A 21,264-nucleotide genomic window follows, 5' to 3' on the forward strand; every position below is an offset into this window, starting at 1 on the left:
TAATCCTTAGTAAATTGTTCAGGGTCGAAGGCTCAATTTTCCAATGAAATAATTTAATTATCCATGTAATTAATTTGCACTTTCATGATGCAATTATGAAGTGCAAAGAACCAGGCATTGTGATTGTGAAAATAAGTGCTCTTAAAATGGTATATTAAAAATTGTGTAAAGTGGCATAGATAGTGCAAAGTTGGTTCCCAAAATCGCCATGGGACTATAACATGGACCTTATCAGTATATGTAGCCAAGCTGAGTTTCCTTTACCTCTTAATAAGCATCTGGAGAGTGTCAGCCAAGCCCTCCATCAGAGCGATAACTTCAGAATAGGTCAAGTCAGCACAAGGGTTGCCATTGATGGATATCAGCTCATCCCCTTCACACAGCCCAGCCTTGGATGCTTTGCTTTTATTGCGAATCTGAAACAAATAAAAAGTAAAGCATCTATTCAGATAGTGGCAGAAAAAAGGTTCATTTCATTCGTATGGGGCAACAAATTGCCATAAGAAAGCTGTATTTATCCATTGTTTTGATTCATGAAAGACTGCAACGATTGCAGTAATTTATCAAATTCTTCTACATTTCATCTACTTACATTTTCAATCTCTCTCTCTCTCATTGCTGACCACATATCACCAGCTCATGCCCCTTGATTTCAATCAAAGGATGGGTGCCCCGGAAGGCTAAAATGTGCAGATGACCAGAGTGATGGTTTGTAGGATGAAAAAAGGACACTCACTAAAACCCCTCTGCCACCTCAGAAGCAGGCTAGCTGCAACAAAAAACCCTTGATAATTTTCTTGATTGATAGAGAATGGTTAACAAACATAATAAAGCAGAGTTGTACAGATGTATCAGAACAAGAACAAAAACCAGGCACCTTAGAATGTATTTCTACAGTGGGATGTGCCTAGCTTCTTCCACTTTCAAAATGCCAATGATGTACCACTTGAATACTGAATCATTTCCCTTGCTCTTTCACAGGGACATTCACATTTTAATGGTTATTTTTATAACTCATAATTTTTTTGTTCCGTAGTTTTTAAAATATTGAAAACCTGCTCTAGAGAATAGGAGGGAAGTAGACTCAATCTGGCTAACGGATTGAGGTTGAATCCTGACAAGACAGAAGTACTGTTTTGGGGGGACAGGGGGAGGGCGTATGTGGAGGACTCCCTGGTCCTGAATGGGGTAACTGTGCCCCTGAAGCACCAGGTGTGCAGCCTGGCAGTCATTTTGGACTCACAGCTGTCCATGGAGGCACAGATCAATTCTGTGTCCAGGGCGGCTGTCTACCAGCTCCATCTGGTACACAGGTTGAGACCCTACCTGCCTGCAGACTGTCTCACCAAAGTGGTGCATGCTCTGATTATCTCCTGCTTGGACTACTGCAATGCGCTCTATGTGGGGCTACCTTTGAAGGTGACTCAGAAACTACAACTAATCCAGAATGCGGCAGCTAGACTGGTGACTGGGAGTGGCCACCGAGACCATATAACACTGGTCCTGAAACACCTACATTGGCTAACAGTACGTTTCTGAGTACAATTCAAAGTGTTGGTGCTGACCTTTAAAGCCTTAAATGGCCTCGGCCCAGTATACCTGAAAGAGCATCTCCACCCCATCATTCAGCCTCACTGAGGTCCAGCTCTGAGGGCCTTCTGGCAGTTCCCTCACTGCGAGAAGCAAAGTTACAGGGAACCAGCCAGAGGGCCTTCTTGGTAGTAGCGCCAGCTCTGTGGAACACCCTCCCACCAGATGTCAAGGAAGTAAACAACTATCTGACTTTTAGAAGACATCTGAAGGCGGCCCTGTATCAGGGTATTTTTAATGTCTGATGTTTTACCATTTTTATATGTGCTGTAAGCTGCCCAGAGTGGCTGGGGAAATCCAGCCGGATGGGTGGAATAATAATAATAATAATAATAATAATAATAATAATAATAATAATAATAATTGTTATTACTTGTGATATTACAGGGAACCAGGCAGTCAGTGCTACATACAGCTGTCTTCAGCTGCAAACAGGAAGAATGTAATTCCATTTAACTCAGTTCTTAAGACAAGATTCTATCTGAATCTGTTGCATCTGCTTCTACAGCAGGTTCAGACCCTCCAAGTGACTCCATTTTCAAGGGACAGTCCAAGATTTACAGGTTTCTGATTTGATCCCAGAAAAGTCCCACTTTTCTTTAGGATGTCCTTATTTTCATCAGAAAATTATTGGAAGGTATGGAATAGGATGTCCCTATTTTCATCAGAGAAATGTTGGAGGGTATGCAGGTTTACTGCTGAAATTGCTGAAGTCTTGATACACCATCACAGAGTTTCTTTTTCTGCATATCTATAATCTAGCTTTGAAATGAGAATAAGTGAATGGAATAGATATAAAGCAATGTGAAGCGGACTCAACAGTGCCTCAACAGAACACAGATACATGAACATTACAGCTCCTTGCACATGTGTTTGAGCTGGTAACTCACTGGTTGGGCACCTGTGGCCTGGGGTTGTAATTAGGCCTGCAAGGACTCAGGGGCTGGCCCACCAGGCTATTTTGGACGAACCATGCCCACCTTTCCCATGCCCAACGATGTGGCTGCAAGAAAGGAAGAACTAGGAACCCACTCCTGCACAGTAACAGAAAGAAGGCATCAAATTCAAAAAAAAAGTGCTCAATTTTGGTTGCAAGAAAAGAATTGGAAGCACACTCCTGATTTTTCCTTTGCAAACATGACTTGAATTCAAACCGGGGCTGAAAATGATGGATCTTGACACTTCAGTGACAAAATGTCACATGACGGCAAGTGACAGACTGATGGGTGGTCCCACTCGTCAAAGTAGCCCATGGAGGGGTTGCCACTTCTGGATTTAGCCCTCTGACTGGATCCAATTCCTCACACTTGCTGTAGGCTAGCTACTCCACATCTGAGTTGTCCATCTCATGGTTTGAGATGGTCCTGGAAAGTCACCTGCTGCTAGCCACCAACCACTCAGCTGAGACAGGGTTTGTTTTCTATACACAAAGTTGCACATGTGCTGCTCCTATGCAAAAATCTATCTCAGAAAAAAGCTTGCATAACAACAGTAACAACATGAATAATCATAATCATCCCCATAATAAAAAACGTGGTTGCAGTGGGCTTAGATGGTCAAGGGAATCAATATTTAAACAGATTCACATAAACTGGCCAATCACATTCACTTTTTCTTTTCTTTTTTGGTCGACTCATGGAGCAGAATGAAGTATTATGAGATGGTAGGATGACCAGAATTGTTTCAGGTTGCAAGCTGGTGGGGAGAGGCACATTTTGAAAATTATTCCCTATGTAGAAAGCTCTCCACATATAGCACATGCTTAATACTAGGAAGCATTCTGAAATCGCACTCCCCATGTGTAGTCTGAAGTGGTACGGTCCAGCCTTCCATTAGCATACAGTACATTCCTAGGCATGCCCACTCCATTAAATTCGTTGGAGCATATTCCCAGGTAAGTGTGTATCATCAAGACCGGCACCTTAGCTCACTTAATTACGTTGCATATATAGACCAAGGTCAGAGCTTGGTTGCCTTTGCCATCAATGCAAAATTCATTGAAAGAAAATACATCACTCTCAATCCATCCTGAGGTGAGAAGAAATGTCTTCAAAATGTGATACCTTCTGATCCTCCAAGACTCACCACCCCTCATGCTTCCTGAGTCATACTTAACTGCAATAAAAATAACTTTAAAACCCAAACTAGTGACACACAGTGAACCTAGCTGCCACTGTGGCATCAGGGTATTCAGTTGGATTAAGTAAAGAGAAAGCTCTGTCAAAACATTTTCCTTCTAAACAAAAATCTGAAGTGGCTACCCTAGGAGATTTTTTCAATAAAATTGATCTGGAATTGAAGCATGGTGACTTTAGGGTGCACCTGTTAGTAGATTCCAAGACAAGTCCATACCTTGATAGGAGTGATAATTTTTGGTGACTTTTTCCAATTGGATTATGCCAGAGCCTTACTTTTATACGTGAATTTGTAAGAAACAAAATTACGAAATGCGTAATTCATAATTGTGCAAGTTGACTGAGATATTCCTTAGTCTGAAAACTATTTCAGACAGACCAGCTCTATGCAGGGATGAATGAACATGACAGAAAAAGGAGTCCTCATATTTATCCTCAGATGTGAAGTGTGGCCCTTGTGTTTTTAGTCCAAACACAACTGTTCCATGAATTAAAGCAAGTCTGCATTTCTTGGATTATCTCAGATTGCATGGGTAGAAGAAACAGGTCTGGGATACCTATGACTCAAGTCACGTAAAGCACCAGAGGCCATAAATAGAATCTTACATTGTTGGAACTGGCAGCTAATCCTTGGAAGTACTAGCAAGACAAATTGTTAGTATTTTATGAGTTCCAGGACTAACATAAGATATCTACTTTCTGTTATAGTTCGCATGGACTATGAAATAATATAATACTCTGAGATGTGCAGTGACATTAACCAGGTGGGCACCTGAGAACTCAATTATATTAGCCAATGCAACAGCAAATAAGGACATCTCTGCAAAGAGATGGGGAAATGGGCTCAGAAGTGCCCCGCAGTACACCCAAGCACCCATGTTTATAGAATTCTTGGCATTGCACAGATCTTTGGATAAAAAGAGATGCCTGAAATGGGGAGTGGGAGGGATGAAACATGCTTATGAAGCTGAATTAATATTCTCTGTTGAATAGAATGCTGGTCTAGTGCCCTTTCCAGTAAATGGTTTTATTATGAGCAATCAGTGAATATCTAGATCTAATCCATGACAACAAAGCACTACAGTACAGTACAGTACATGGCAATCTTCAAATATGCTTTTGGTGTCAGAGAACAGGACAGGAGAACCAAAAAGCCAGATGCCAATTCAAAGTGGATAATATTCTCTGCATCATTTAACCTCCTCAAATAGGTTCCTGCCAGAGTTATTGAGATGTATTATTTGCTGTCTCTGCCCTAACAAATGCATCTTCCTTATGGTGAATTTTGTGGCATCACATTAAAGCTTCTTACAACTTCTTATTGGTTACAAACAATAATTCCTAGCACACCCCTACTCAGAGCAGAAGTATGCTTGGCTCAACATTTCCCCTTAATGCTTATCATTTGGACCTGTCATTTTAAGAAACTAACTGACAGAATGCCTTGAAGATAACCATCAGTAGGGTACTCCTAGGCATAGCTGTGGTCATCTTCACTGCTGAGAATACTTGGCACTCATTTGAACAATATCAAAGCACACCCTCCATAGCCTAATTGCTCCTTATAGAGATGATAAACATTTACAAATATGGTGTGGTATGCTGTGCTCATCTTTTCCTTGAAGGAATATATAAACACTCTTGCAAGTTTGGAAGAAGCCCTGGTCTAGAACCTTTGGGATGCCACTCAAACAATTAAATGCCTTGTTTTCGTTTGAAATACAGAATCTAGGGCTTTTCCATTATTATTATTATTATTATTAGTAGTAGTAGTAGTAGTAGTAGTAACCTTTGGTGCTAATATTTGGTAGCATATGGGAGCCTGCATTCTTACAGCAAAGAACAATGCATAATCCAGGGAAATATTTGGTTGCTGAAAATAAAAGTTGTCAGTGATGTCAAGGGAAAATACAGCAGTTTCCAATTTCATTCTGGCTGAAGCTGTTAGTCATTATTGGTGGAAGTTGGGTTTTAAATACAGAGGAAACAAACTCTCTAGTCACCATTGGGGCATTTAATCCACTGCTTCTGCCACACAGAAAGTTAATGAAGACTGTCTTTAGCTTCTTTGACACTAAGATAGTTGTTAAAGTTGCTTGGTTTAAATATGCCATCCGTTATCCAACAGCAGAAATCCATTCTGGCCTTCTGTAGTCATTTTCTACAGCCTTGAACTACCTTATGTTGAATATGTCTAGACAACAGCTGCCTTACTGGAACATTCAAAAGTCTCCCTTTCCTTCCCCCTGGTGCAGAGCATTGCTCCCGTTGAAAGATGTGTTCTGTAATATACAGCACAGCTCTCCCTCTAAGGTAAGTTCAGTAGTATGCCACCTGCTGGTTGGAACTGCACACAGAAAGAAAACACAATCAAAATGCAAATCTGAATTTTTCATAAGGTCAAGTTGACACTATGAGAAATTCAGATTTGCATTTTGATTGTGTTAAAAGCATGTTTCCTGAACTTAGTGATTTAGTTATATAGGTCCACATGCACCCCAAACCTGAACTTAAATTGGAGGGGTTAACCTTACTGACCCCAACACTATATTACAAATCACTGAATCCAAACTGATAGCTGCAAGAGTTCAAAACAGATATAGCAGCAGATGAACTCCAGAAGTCACTCCATGGTAGCCAGAGCGATTTCTGGAGTCTGCTTTTGGATTATTCCAAAAGTGACTTCTATCCACTGGTTCCAGTGTCATTTCTGGGCACAATTTAAAGCACTGGTTCTTACATAGAAAGCCCTTATTGTTTAGGGTAAGGTAGCTGAATGGCTGCCTCTTCCCATATGCTCCTGCTTACACACTGCACTCAACATCAGATACTTTGTTTGTCCCAACATCCTTGAAGGCTTCCTTGGTTTCATGCCTTTCAGGGCCTTTTTCGTTGTGGCACCCAAGTCCCCTTGTTTTGCACAGCTTTCAGCTGGTTTTGAATTTTTCTCTTTCCGCTGTTGAATAAGCTAGTTTTATTCTCCTCTAGATTTCATTGCATTTCAATTGTAGAAATAGAATGGCTGGTGTCCTGTACAAGGTACCCTGAGTAGTTTGGAGAAAACAAAGGCAAGGGAACAGAGTTGAGCAGCATGAGACAGATACTGGCTAAAGAAAAAGAGAATCTGGATCCCACAGTGATCCACAGGCTTGGAGCATCTTGAAAAGAGGAGCACAGAACAGTATTCTGGACACAGCCCAAAAGCTGAGCTTGGGGATGCAAGAGAGGTTTAGCTGTAGGGAAGGAGCTTATCAGCAAGCACTAACCTAAGTTTGTAAGGTGGTCTCCTTAATGTCTGCGATGGACATAGGTGACATTAAACAACAAAGGCTACAGGTTGTGAGATTTCATAAGTTGTCATGAGTTATTACAAGTTTCCCCATATCAGAGTGGGGACACAGACACACATATGTCTCAACCAATCAGATAATGTTTTAGTGGTTGTGGAGCACATGCCCATTAGAGCTGTAGATATGCATAAAGTTCACATTTTTTGTATTTTTGGCAGCAAGCCTTTATAAGAAGGATATGAGGGTGAAGTGAGTGGGGGGGTCTGTAATATTGTTGAGTGTGACTGGTTTGGGTAGGAGTGCTTGGTTGGTATAAGGGATGAGGGAGAAATCTGATTTAGTTTGCATTTAAGGTAAACATTCCAAAACAATATGTGAATCCTTTGAAATTTTCACTTTTCTGAATTTTGCCATGCACTTCTAGTAATGCCAAAAAAATGCATATTCTAGGGTAGAGTTTACATTAAAATGCATGTATTAGTGAAAATAACAAACAAAATGCATTGTTGTAAGGGAAGTCTCTTTGCAAAAATGTTAGCCAACATTGAATAAAAAATGTATATGTTATACATGTATATATTAGGAGAAATTACACTATAATGTGAATTAATTTTCATGATTATTATTATTTAAAAAAAACACCCAGCAAACAGACCTGGAAATGTGGGGGGACTGACATTAAGATTAAGGCTTTATGTTGTTGTTGTTGTTGTTGTTGTTGTTGTTGTTGTTGTGTTGTTGCTGTTGTTGTTGCTGCTGTTGAAACAACTGGGAGACAGGAAACCCTAATTGTTCCACCTAGTGATCTGCCAGCCAATTCTGATCTTTCTTCTGCCCCCCCTTTCTCTGGAGAGTTTGTTCTGCACTGAAGTCCACCACTTTTCCTGTGCTCCAGAAAAAGCTCTCCTCCCCAGTCATGCTATATATTGCATATGAGGTTGTCCTCCTCCACACATCCACCCAGTCCAAAACACTGACATCAGTGGAGCTTGTTTAGATACACAGGTTTCAAATATAGAGTAGAATAATGCCACCTTTGAGGGTACATCTCAGTTTCGTTACCCACAAATAATGAATGGCTGCAAGAGACTGACCATTCCACCACATAGAGCAAAGGCCCCTCTTGCTGTCTGCATTCCAATTAACCAGTTGAATTCAGTAGAAGTAAAAGCTTGCTTGGGTTTCAAAAGCAGTACCTAAGGGGCTAGTCTTATCATTGTGCTAATGGACTGCCTTTCCCTACTCCTCCCCCTGGCCAAAGTCCAAGGTGAGCAACCGAAGAAGGGGTGAGGTAACGCTCACCAAAATGTTAACCTGGCAAGCTGACGACACAGCACATTTTCAAAGAGTGAGCCCCGTGCATCACATTGGAGCTCCACGTTCCATCAGAGAATATTGTGCAAGTCTCTATTCCCCCCCCCCCCCCGGCAACACAGCATTTTGTTTGAGCTCTCAAACTTCTCGTCTTACGGAACTGGCTCTTATGTCACTTTCCCTGTGAATGCTTGTTTTAGCTTAAGTATGTGTGGCTGGGGAAAGAATAAGGCAGGGAAATGGAACCTCCAGATATTGTTGGACTACAACTCCCATCATTCCTGACTGTGAATTTATGGGGGGGGGTGAAAGAGGAGTAGCACTCTTTACTTCCATGGAGACGGGAAACATAGTAAGAGAAGAGATGCTGTTGAAAGCTGGGAGGAATGATGCTGTGAATGAGAGATGTGACTCCCATCCAATCCGTGCATGTTAATTATGGTAATTCTTTATAACTGGGATCTTTTCCACCTTGTTTGCTTCCGTTTTTATTTAATCTCTTAAATCAGGGTAGTTTATTTGTATGGCTTTGTGCAATGTTGTATGAATTGGTTTTATGAAAAAATGTATTTGCTTATTGACGCTTTGATTATTTGTGTAGGCTCTTACATTCGTTTGATGTTTATTTGATGTGTTGTGAGTCATGTTGGGCACAATCTTGTAGGAAAATGTCGAATGAATGAATGAATGAACCATGCTAACTGGGAGCTAGAGTTCAAAAAACAGCTAGAGAAGCACAGTTGCTCCATCCCTGGAATAACAGAAAGGGACAAATAATTGCTTAGAGTGGTATCACTACCCATTCTCTTCCACGTGCACTGGAGCTCCTTTACTACTTACTGGCACCAGAATCTGTCATCTGCTTTATTTTTAATTCCTCCTGAAATCTGGTTGCTGTTTTTAATTGACACAATAGTGCAAGGCTGCTTCCAACTTTGCAGATGGGATTCATAGAATCATAGAGTAGGAAGGGTCCCTGAGGGTCATCTAGTCCAACTCCCTGCAGTGCAGGAATCCTGCCCACAGATGTCCCTGGGTGGCCTTCTGGTTAACAGCCAGATGCACGGATCCATTGCATCACAGGTGGATTCAGTAGCATGCTGGCAAACTCAGCGTGCACAGTTATTATTATTATCATTATTATTGATTAAATTTGGACACCATCCTTCCACGCAGTTCAGTTGAAGTGGATCTGACATTCTTGTGCAACAAGCGTGCTTCCAAAAATGAAAAAAGAGGGGACTTTTTTGCGTAAATAATGAGGAAATGCACTGGAAAGTTTGGGATAAACCTATGACCTCCCCACAAGCAAATCAGAATTAAAGCTCAATAAGCAGCAGATAGTGTATAATCTCCCCACAAATTTTGTGCAAACAAATCAGAATGAATGCTCATTAAAAAGGTCTTCTGGAAGGTCTTCAGCCATTTTCCTCCCAGCTTTTCCATTCACACAGATCTTAAGGATGCAAGTAACAAGAAGCAACATCAAAATATGACCTGGCAGCCGGAACAGAACCAGGGAATGTTTATAGATTCCAGTGAACAACTTCGCAAAGGAGGAAAACTATGTCCTTGTATGTTGCTAGAAGGCTTCTTGCTCCATGGACCTTCTGCAAAGTCTGTGGTGCCTGTTTCCACCTATCACGGTTTTCCTGTCTATCCCCAAGTACACAGCAAATGACATATGGCATCGCACTCGCTCCCATCTGTGCTTTATTCTAAAGTTTTACTTTCTTTCCAGATTTTCCTGATAGAGAACAATGCCATTACAAGTCATCCTTGGCCATAACCTTAGCAAAAGCAAGCCTCACAGCAGCTACAGCAGCTAATACCCTTTTATTGCCTGTATCTGTTTCTTCCAATTGGTCTAGTTTATTGCTTTCCTGCACTCGATGACATAAATAAATGAGGAAGGCATGTGTGACTCTGCCCAGCAGGAATACTGGAAGCAACACGAAAAGAATCAGGGGAGTTTTATAGGCCTCTTTTCCACCCAGCATGCAATTATCACTCTCAGTGATGTCACTGGGTAGTACCGAAATGTAATATATTTTTTGCTACTTGACTCATTGCTTGGGCAGCCTACCAGTCAACACCAAGAGCCACAAAGCATATAGAAGGGCAGCTTCTCCTCAGCCCTGAAAGTAAGGCAACTGTAGCTGGAGTTAAAACAGTGCTCAAATTACCAAGGGTGGCGGGAGGGATAGGTCTTTGGCTCTTACCTTTTGTGACAGTTCCTTTAGATTCTGTTTTTAGAAAGCTGCATGGTAGGCATGATTCAAACAGAATTGCATAGGGTAATGGCTAGAGTTTTGGGGTCCCTTTAAGGGCCTCCCACTACTTTCCTCTCATCACCTGAGTGCTTAGTTTAAAACAAAACAAAAAAACACTTAGATTTACAATTGTGCTATTAAATTCTCTGATAATACTCTGGACAAAGTGAACTGTTGTTGAAAGAGCAAGTTTCATTTAAAAAAAAAAAGATTTTATTGGTTTTCTACACCATAAAAAGACACAACAACAACATCGACATAATAACAAATAGAACAATTAAAACAAAACAAAAACAAATACCTACCTAAACTGGAACACCAATCTATCTCTTACTACTTAACAAAATCTAGTTTCTGATCTTCTTAAGGGACCTCCCCCGCTTTCCCTCCTCTGCCTTCAATACTAATATACTTTGGTAACATCCATTTTCAACATTACAATTCATTATCCAACCTTTTATGCTATCATGAAAACTTAACATCTTATAGTATCATGAAATAATTCTTAAATCAATCTTATACTTCTTTTCACTTAAACTGCTGCTGTTAGTCAATAACATATCTCTTCACTAATTCAAAATTCCCAAAATCTTAACATCAAAATCCTAAAACTTAACATCAAAATCCTAAAATCTTAACACGCTATCTTCAGGGTACCATAAATCCGTCCTAATTCAATTTTTATCATTTTCACCCTATTCCCCTTCTTGCCATTTTTCTGCTCTCTCCCATGCCCCCCCACCATTCATCTTTACATTTCCCTCTATTGTCCTTGTTCAGTGTCATCTTATAGTTTATAAATCTCCTCCTTAGGAGCCTCGAGGGGCACCAACTCTCCTCTTCCAGCAACTCCATTTCGCAATTTTGATTTTCTTCCACTTGTGCCTTCAGAAATCTTCTCACCTTCATCTCTGGACTCCCCTCCAGAGACAGGATATTGTAGCTCCAGCCAAAACATCAGCCCTGTGTCTCTCACTACACCAGGGCCATCCATTTACTTGGGTTGCTGAATCAATTCGTCCCATTTCTCCAGCACCTCCCCCAGCTCCCTGGAGAAGTTTGCTTCCAAGTTATCAAAGTTCTCCCAAATCTGGCTGGTTTCTCTTGCTCCATAACAAATTTCTTTGAAATTGCACCTTATCCAGTCCATTTTCCGATTCATCAGCTCAAATTGCAGAAGGATTGTTCTTTGTTCCTGGGTAATACCCGGATCTAGAATCAGTTTAAAAGCGAAAGCAAGCATGGTTGGAGAAGACGAAGGGTGTCAAATGTCAGTAATTTTCCATCTTGCGTACTAGTTTTCCAGCGCCATTTTCCCTGAGACAGGGTGCCAAAAACAATTCCAAAAGCCACAGAAGAGATATTTCCAAAGTCTTCAATCCCCTCACAGGGATTTAATCCATCTTCTCTGTCAAAGTACTTCGTAACAACATTGTATCTACTGATGCAGCTGCAGCCACTTGAAACTTAATTACCTCCTCTGCACAACAAAGGAGAGGGACGGGCTTCCTTTTAACATCCCTCCCGGTTGCCAATTATTCAAATGTAAATCCAATTAGTCCCGTACTTACAGCAGCCGGGGTTCTTCTTTTTCTTTGAAGTTGACAGGAAATGCCTGGTGCTCAGATCTGGCAGATTCGCTGCTTTGTTCTCCGAGGGGCTTTCGTCTCTTCAGTCCCGTGTCGGAGCCTCCCTCCCGATTTCCCCCCTTACGAGGGTCAATCAAGAGCGGGGACGACACAACAGGGACCCACAAGACCACGGTCCACGGGACGCTCTTCCCGTGGCTTTAAGGGGCCCCCGGCGCAGGCGAGGTAACCCCTAAACCCCCCCGGGAACCGGAGCTCTTCAGCTCCCATCCGCCATTATCCGGCACCAAACCGGAAGTCCAAGTTTCATTTTTTTTTACACATTTGCTGAGTTTCAAAAACTGCGTGATAAAGCGTTTCGGATCCACTTCTGATTGACATAATGCATTTTCTAAAAAATACTGTAGCTTCATGGAACACAATGCATTCCCATTTGTTCAGAGTTGTATCACTTCTTGGTTTTGGACTTTTAACCTGTTTGATTGGTGCATTAAAGATCTTCTTCCTATTTTCCGGCACCTGGTTAAAATTGGGAGTAGGCCATAGCTGTCAACTTTTCCCTTTTCTTGTGAGGAATCCTATTTGGAATAAGGAAATTAAAAGGGGAAAAAGTTGACAGCTATGGAACAGGGTTCAGCAACCTTTTTCAGCCATGGGCCAGTGCACCGTCCCTCAGACCATGTGGTGGGCTGGACTATATTTTTTTGGGGGATGAACGAATTCCTATGCCCCACAAATAACCCAGAGATGCATTTTAAATAAAAGGACACAGTCTACTTATGTAAAAACACGCTGATTCCCGGACTGCCTGTGGGCCGGATTGAGAAGGTGATTGGGCCGCATCTGGACCACGGGCCTTAGGTTGCCTACCCCTGCTCTAGAATATGTTGCCCTTTTCATACAGAGATTAACTACCTGTGCACACAGACGTTGTTTTGCAGTAGCCCTGGGACAGTCACATGTGTGTTGCCATGTGCATCCCGTGTTCTGTTCAGAATTCGGGGGGGGGGGTCGGTTTAGGAAAAAGGAAAAACGAACCATGCTTGAATAGTTAGGTTTGCATGCTACGTGGGGTAGGGTGAGTCTCCTGTCAAGAACAGTCCTACTTCTCTTTTGGAATGCTGGTTTACATGAAGCTACTCTGCTTTGGTCTCAAAGACTATCCCCTATAAAAGGAAGCTGGCACGTTGCTCAACTGCTTTGGTTAGCGCTCATTGGTTAAGCACCAGTACTTTCTTTGGCTGCCTTTGTCTTGCTCTGTCTTGTCTCTCCCTGGATCTCACCCGCTTTGACTGCTCTCAGTTGTACATGGCTGGCCACAGGCTTGAAGCCAGCATGCACAGATTTTCAAGTGGTTTTCTTATAGCTATTACACTTGTGCTGCAGTTCATAAAGCAAACTTAGCAACCTACAGGAAGATTTTGTTTTCTACACCAGCACTGAGTTGTAACAGCAGGGCACTGAGTTTGATAATGCCAGCATCCTGCGTCACTGCACTGTGTTCAGTGGCATGCAGCCTGATCCTAAACATGTTTGGTTTAGGCACAAGTGTTTCAAGTATATCCTTTAAAATCAGTTGCGCCTTCCCCGCCGACCGCCAGATAATATGGATGACACCCTAAGACAAGACGTAAGTCTCCACAAGTGTAACTTGAGGGCATTCTATCTTATTATTCCTACCAAAAAGAAAAATGCTTCTGTTTGGAGTTTCACATTTTCATAGAGCTTGGTGGGTCAGTTCATGTATTTTACAGTGCTGCCAGACAATTAAAGGGCTGTTGGAAGCATTTTCCAAAACGTTGGCTCAAAATATAACAGTTTCCATATTGCCTGGCACCTCAAAGTCAAAGAGAACACTATTTTTAGAGGGACGTTCCATTCAACCATCTATATAAGGCTGTGCTGGAGAGGTTGGTGCTTTTGTATAATACATCAAAGTGGCAGTTATTCCAAGAAGAAGAAAAGGACTGATTCTCTTCTCAGGAAAATTAATGTAGATTAGAAGAAATGCTAATGATACCAGTGTGAAATAAGTACAAATGAGATCATTGCACTCTCAGTGTTTTAATACCTACATGATACATGTTCTTTCTCTCAAATGCACACATCCTGTTCTCCCGTCCCCCGTCATTTTCCCATCCTCTGCCAAGGTATGACTTCTCTGAAACAGCAAGTACTTTATTTTAATAAATGTGAGAAAGAGATTGGGACAGAATGAAATAATTACTTCTAATACAAGCATACCAGCCGCTTGTACCCGGTGATGTAGTGGTAAATGTTGACGTTCAGGAGATTTTCATGAAGCTCCCATGGCCATTATCTCCAAATAGAGTCCATAGCTGCACCCTTGAGGATAGCTCAGAAATGCAGGCAGCTGTGCTGATCCAACAGCGTCCAAGTTATTGCACTGACTTGGTGCAATGGGGGCATAAATTGAACCAAATTTCTCCACAAGGAAGGAGAAGAAGGATTTAGAAGGAGGAGGAGGAGGAGGAGTTTGGATTTGATATCCTGCTTTATCACTACCCGAAGGAGTCTCAAAGTGGCTAACATTCTCCTTTCGCTTCCTCCCCAACAACAAACACTTTGTGAGGTGAGTGGGGCTGAGAGACTTCAAAGAAGTGTGACTTGCCCAGCAGCTGCATGTGGAGGAGCGGAGACGCGAACCTGGTTCACCAGATTACGAGTCTACTACTCTTAACCACTACACCACACGGGCTTATCATCAGTAGCAGCCATTTCACATTAATTCATTTTAAGAAGTTTTATTTTGCTGATGTTGATGTGAGTGGCAGCAACAACAACCGTGTGGGCAACCTGATCACGATTTTGTATTGTTATTATCACACAAAAATCATTAATTGCCTTCTAAACCACTGTCTCAAGGCAATTTACAAACAGTTAAAAACAGAAAACACAACAATACACATGGAAAAAAGACTAAAACCCTAACAAGTTTGACTTTCATGTAAAATGACCCATTTATTCAACTGGAAAAGCCTGTCAGAACAAAAATGTCTTCAACTTTTTCCAGAAAGTACAAGCAGTGGATGCCTGTTGTATCTCAACAGGACTTCTGTTCCACAGAACCAGCGGCAGACATTGGGGTCTCAAATTTCAGCAGTGCCCCTGTGCGATGCCAAAATTTGGTGCCCCCAGCGCCTGCCTTCCAGTGCACTTCATAGTTGCGACACCCCCTGCAGCGCACCCGAGGCTCCATGCCCAGTGCAACTGAACCATTTGTGCTCACCTAAAAATGCCTCTGACAGAACAGGGGCAGCCCCACTAAAAGCCCCACTCCAAGTAATCTTCTAGAATGTTGTTTGCCTATGTTCAGTCCAGCACATTGCAGCAGGGTGGACGTGGTACGTACCGCAAAAAAAAAAAAAGGCAGCGAAAACTATCTGGAGGAAATTCTGCAAAATGCCTTCTGAGCAATTTTGGCTCAGCTCTAGTACCTGTGTAAAAACTTCACAAGAGGAAGGGCCATGCTAAGCACTAGCAGCTGCTACTGCTGCAAAACACAATGTTCACACAGCAGACTTTCAGAAGGCCAGTGTGGCCTTCAACTGTCCGGGTTAGATGAGATATCAAGGCTAAATTAAGGACACCAAGTCCATGCCTCGCACAGAAGTTATATCAGGAGCTGCTTCAGGGTTGCAGAGAATGAGAAAAGGAACAATTTGAGGCGCAGTGGCATTATTGGGGCTGCTGAAAGTTACCAGCCTGAAGGAGTCAGAAAAACATGAGTTTGGGGGTTCAAAGCCTTGATAGTAAATACAGCTGAATCTGTACTTAGCTAGATTAAACATTTCCCCTATTTATTTTATTCTCACTGAACCAGAAGCACCATATTTTGCATAACAGCGTCTACCCAGTTAACCGTCCAATCCCACCTGGGGGAGGCGTTGCCAAGGGATTGGCCAGGTAAGGGGAGGGACTAACTAGCCCACACAATAGAGTGTGTAGCTTACCTGAGAAGCAGCAGTCGGCTCTAGAGCTTCTCCCACCCTCCACTCCCTCAATTAATGCTTACTTTGCAGGTTAACCTTTTTTTCCACAGGCACACAGGCACGCAGGCGCTACTATGCCAAGGCTCTGTTGAAGGGCCGGAAAGGAATTTCCCTGCGCTAGCAGGTTTCGCCTTTCCTGTAGCAATTCGTCACAACTCTGGCGGTTTCAGGCCTTGGGCGGAATCCTTTAGTCATCTTCCTAAATGGTGGGGGGGGGGCATGGGGCGGTGACTCCACGCCCCCAGTGTGGCGGCGATAACAGGGTTCCCCATTAAAGGGGTATTGGGGGAAGGCATTGTCCATACGCCGAGAGGTTGCTCTCCCCCACCAGTGGCGGCAAAACAGGGGGCGGGCTCTCTGCTTGAACATATGTTCTCCAGAGCCAGCCCAATCCCCACATTCTGATAACCCTGATGTTTCCCAGACCCTGGCTGGGGGCTGGGAAGGATAAATGCCCAATGCCTGAGCCAAGGTCTCCCTACATCTGAATCTTAATAAAGTTGTGGCCAATTTTAATCCCATGGCACGTTGTCTTGTGTCATTATTCTGCTCAGGGGTCGCCTGGGGTTTGGGGGACTCCGCCTGTCCACGCAAAGAGAGAAGAGCCTGTAAGTTTAATGCATCCTTCAGCACCACACTGCATACAACTATGCAAGCATACAAGGCAAGGCAGAGAAATGCTTGGAACTACATTCATTCAGTGCGGGGGGGGGGGAGAAACAACCTCAAAATAAGACAATGCTGCCATCTCGTGGCAAAGTCACCAAATTCAAATTCAATAGACTTTCTGCTGCCTGGCATGAAAAACTGTTGGAGTCCAACAGTATCTGGGAGGTCATTACTGCCCTGAGCACTATGGAGATTCTTCAGAGTTTCCCCTGCAAACATTGTGATCACACTGCTTCTTGGTCAACTGGAATGTCGCAGGAACACTAGAATCTGTGTTATGCTGACTCAGGCCACTGGTCCCTCCAGCTCAGGGGATCTCTCCCAGCCTTAACTGAAGATGCTGGGGACTGAACGCAGGAACTTCTGCATGCAAAACAGATGCTCTACCACTGAGCTACAGACCTTCCCCATGCCCACGAATGGACACTAGGCTCAGTTATCATCAGAGGCTGCCACAAGCATAACAGACTTTGTTGTTCAGTATAGAGACCTATTCTACCCCCCCCCAACTTGGCTTTGGAATCCAGACATTAACTTATAAAGGAAGTACCCCTTCTTAAAATCAGTCATCTGGTTTCAACAATAATTTCAACAGACCCTTGATGATTGAGCAGACAGAGGTTAAATCAGCAGAACAAAAATTATCCTAAATTATTGAAAGCAGCTGCAGATAGTTATACAAGAAACTGAATTTAATTAAGGATCAGAATTGGAAACAATTTAAAATATGCGGATCGTTATTTTCAGTTGATGGGGAGCCAAGCGACGCTGGTCTTATAGAAAACATGCTAATGTGGACTAGCCTCAGGTGATTGCAGGAAGGCCCCCCCCCCAAAGCAATGTTATAACAGCAATGTTATGCAAAAGGTTAGCTGCCCATTTTTAGATGTCTTGCCATGAGTCATTCAGATATCTCTTCAGCTGCAGTTACACAAAGGATAGGTCTAGTTACAGGTAGGTAGCCGTGTTGGTCTGCCGTAGTCGAAAGAAAATAAAGAAATTTCTTCCAGTAGCACCACAAAAGCTCATACCAATGACAGTTAGTTGGTCTCTAAGATGCTACGGGAAGAATTTTTTAATTTTGTTTCAACAAAGGATAGGTGATACCACATTTAATGAATCTCTGTGATATGTAATGATTTCCTACACATGAAATAATGTAGCTGGATTGGGCTACCAATCTTTTGTTGCTCAGTATAGAGACCTAGTCTATCCCCACCTCCCTAACTTGGCTTTGGAATGTAGATTTAAGCTTTATGACAAGGATATAATGTCCATCTTGTGGATAGATTTAGAACAGAATACCAGCATAGGACTGCTGGTTTTAAAAAAAATAAATAAATAGCTGGTGTTTCTGGTGACTTACACATCACCAGAAAAAGAGGAGAAAAGAGAACATAAATGTGCACCATTTTTGCATATGTTCATTTATACTTATAGATGCAAATTTGGGGAAATATTTTAATTAGAATAATTAATTTAAAATAATTTAAATACATCTCACCATAGTGGAGAAGAAGACTACAACCAAGTGACCTGTGTTCCTTCTCAGTCTGATGCCCAGGTGCTCAACTGTTCTTGGGCAACTTCAAGGCCCCTTTCTTATGGTTCATTATGCTTAAAATAAACTAGACTTGGATTGCACAGCCCTTCAAAGAGAGAATACCTTAAAACAGAGGAGTGTCCTATCATATCACTTTGAATATATGTCCTCTGCAAAGTAGGGTATGTGATCACACTAGTCATTGAGGGGGGGGAATAAAATAAAAGCAATGTAGGCATTGAGTAGTTTAGTTTCTCTTATATCTTCCAGTAAAGGCCAACCTTCTCAATCAGCAGTTCCATATTTTCTGTGGTCTTCTCCTTCCCTGACAAGTACATGTAGAAGCTTTTACAACTTTGACCTTGGTGGTGTATGGATTCCACACTCCTGCATTGGATCCTGCACATGTCTTTGAAACAGTGCCCAGAAAGAGCACCCCAGTCCCCTGATACACCATGTTGGAGGGGGATTGGATGAGACTGAGGTGTTCCCCAACTTACCTTTGCCTGGCTGTGCCATGCTCTGCCAGACATAGGGGTTCCACCACCCAGGAGCTCTCATCTGCACCCAAGTAAATTGTGGATGGGTGAGATGGGTCATTTGGGGAGAAGGTAGTGCTGAGCTAGCTAAGAATCCACTCAATCCTAAACTGGGCCAGCTACTAGCAAGTTGCAGGAGCATGCCTACCCTCTGCTTTCCAGTCTGGAACTGCTGCAGCAAAAAACTATAATTTTGCTCCATGCCTTTCTGTCCTGGCTGACATGAGCAGCCACACTCCAGATATGGCAGTGACTCCACTGCTCTATTAAGTTCTGCTGGTGCCCACCAGGGGTTGGGTTGTCCACTTTTACTGTCTGAAGTTGTGCCAAATGTGCTCCCTTAACTCTTCTCTCCTGCCAAGTGTCAACTTTTTAAAATCTTGCTCTACCAAGCACCAATTCCTGCCTTCATCTCCGCCTCCTCCTCCTCACTGTGCTGTTTGATGAGGGTGACTTCCCCTTACATGGCGGCAGCAGCTGTGTCTCTTTACCTTGCTCTTATATAACTGGGGGCTGTCTAGAATGAAGCCTGTGACAGCACTATGCCTGAAGGCTCCTCCTCTGCTATCTCCCTTCCTGTTAGAAACATGGGCAAACTCAGTATTGTACAAGCCACCCCATCTCTGAGTAGTGCAAGACCCAGGAGTCCAGCTGCTTACCCAGGGTACGGTTTTCCTTGGAATCAAGGACAGCAAAGACTGTGTTTTTTATTATATATGGTTTATTTACACATATATAAACCTTTAGCCTATGATGGAGGGGCTCACAGCGTTAGCACCCCAAGAAGGTCTTGCCTCTTCCATAGCCCCAAGCTTGGATCCCAGCAGAAATCTGGCATGGCTCTGGCTCTCAGCTGCCCAACTGCTTCTTGGTATTTGCTTCTAGTACACACAACTCAAAGCTGGCTTCTAACCTATCAACAATGGGGGGGGAACCCATTTACTCCCCTGGCACAGAGCCACTTCCTTTGTTTCCCTTAATGATCATACTTAGGGGCAATACGAAGAAGCTGACTTCTCCATTTAGATTTTACCTTGCTGGATCCAGGAATTAGAAGGGACTTGGGCATATAGCCTCTCCCAACTCACAACAGGATTTTACACAAGGTTGCTTCTTCCCCATATTGTAAGTTCCCAATCCTCCACTTTGTGGGTAAATTCCATTCAAGATGAAAAGATAGTAAGGCCCGATCACATATTTAGGTTTCAGGCCAGTGTGACCATTCCTGGCCTGAAGGGAGCATCTTTACGAAGGTCATTGTCCATGCCCATCCAGTTTTTGGCCCATCGCCTGCCTGTGTTTCTAATTAAATGCTTGTTTTCATGGTGATATGAACATCTTTTCCCTCAGAACTGGAATGAAGCCACTGCCATAGGTCACTGGAGAGCTCCCAAGGATTTTGTTTTAAAATCATGTTCTCTGGCAAAACTCTACAGGCCCTTTGATCAGCTTTTCTTTATAAGAGAGTTCATGTGGCTTACTATCTTTGTGTTTTACAGAAACACAAGGGCAGCGTTTTACATGTTGGACCCCAAATCAACCTAGCACAATGGATATTGGAGCCTGTTTTGTAATGGGTAAAATAAGTTTTTCCTTAGAACACAACAAGGTACTGCATGTGGAAGGGGCTTTTATGGGTGATTTTTCCAGAAGAGTTGTCCATCTCTAATCACAGACAGAAAATGCAGTTCCTCTTGGTTTATTGTTTAGCAAATGTCAGCTTTTATCAGGCACTACAACTAGCAAAGAATACTCACATATAAACACTTTTGCATAATAATAATAGAACAGTAGTAGTAGTAGTAGTAGTAGTAGTAGTAGTAGTATGTTATTATTTATACCCCAGCCATCTATCTGGGTTTCCCCAGCCAACATGTGAAAGTATGTGTCATAAGTTTTGAAACTTTCATTAAACAGGAATGAGATATGTGCTCACAGCCTCTACCCACCTCCATGTGTATGTAGTTTTGTGGATTTGTGACTCTCCTGACTTCAATGGGTTGCTGCCATTATGGGCGATACCTTTTTTTTTATTTGTGCAGAAGAAACTATATTAGCACCTTTTTCATAATCCTTCCCATTCTCTTAGCAACTCATTTTTCCTGATTTGAGACCCACTTTGGGAACACAAATGGAAGATATTTATTCTGTTGCTTCATAGAAAGTGTAGTGAGCTCTCGAATGCTATCAGAGAACCTGTACAGAAAATAAAGACCTGATTTCAGAATCTTAGGTCAAAGTTTGCATAATATAAACATCTTAAAGTGCAGCATATGATATTCATTTCTTATTGTGAAGTGTAAGTTATC

The 21,264-nt window shown here is 42.5% G+C and overlaps 1 protein-coding gene across 1 annotated transcript in view; it reads right to left on the minus strand.

The window, feature by feature from the left end:
• SYNPO2 (synaptopodin 2) overlaps window positions 1-21,264 on the minus strand; it is an 87,571-nt gene that overhangs the window by 27,055 nt on the left and 39,252 nt on the right. Inside the window, exon 2 of the mRNA XM_033159864.1 lies at window positions 265-416. Within this exon, the coding sequence (XP_033015755.1) occupies window positions 265-416 (152 nt within the window). The remainder of the gene's footprint in view (window positions 1-264; window positions 417-21,264) is intronic.

The sequence above is a fragment of the Lacerta agilis genome, chromosome 9, assembly GCF_009819535.1.
Source record: "Lacerta agilis isolate rLacAgi1 chromosome 9, rLacAgi1.pri, whole genome shotgun sequence".
Classification (NCBI taxonomy): Eukaryota; Metazoa; Chordata; class Lepidosauria; order Squamata; family Lacertidae; genus Lacerta; species Lacerta agilis.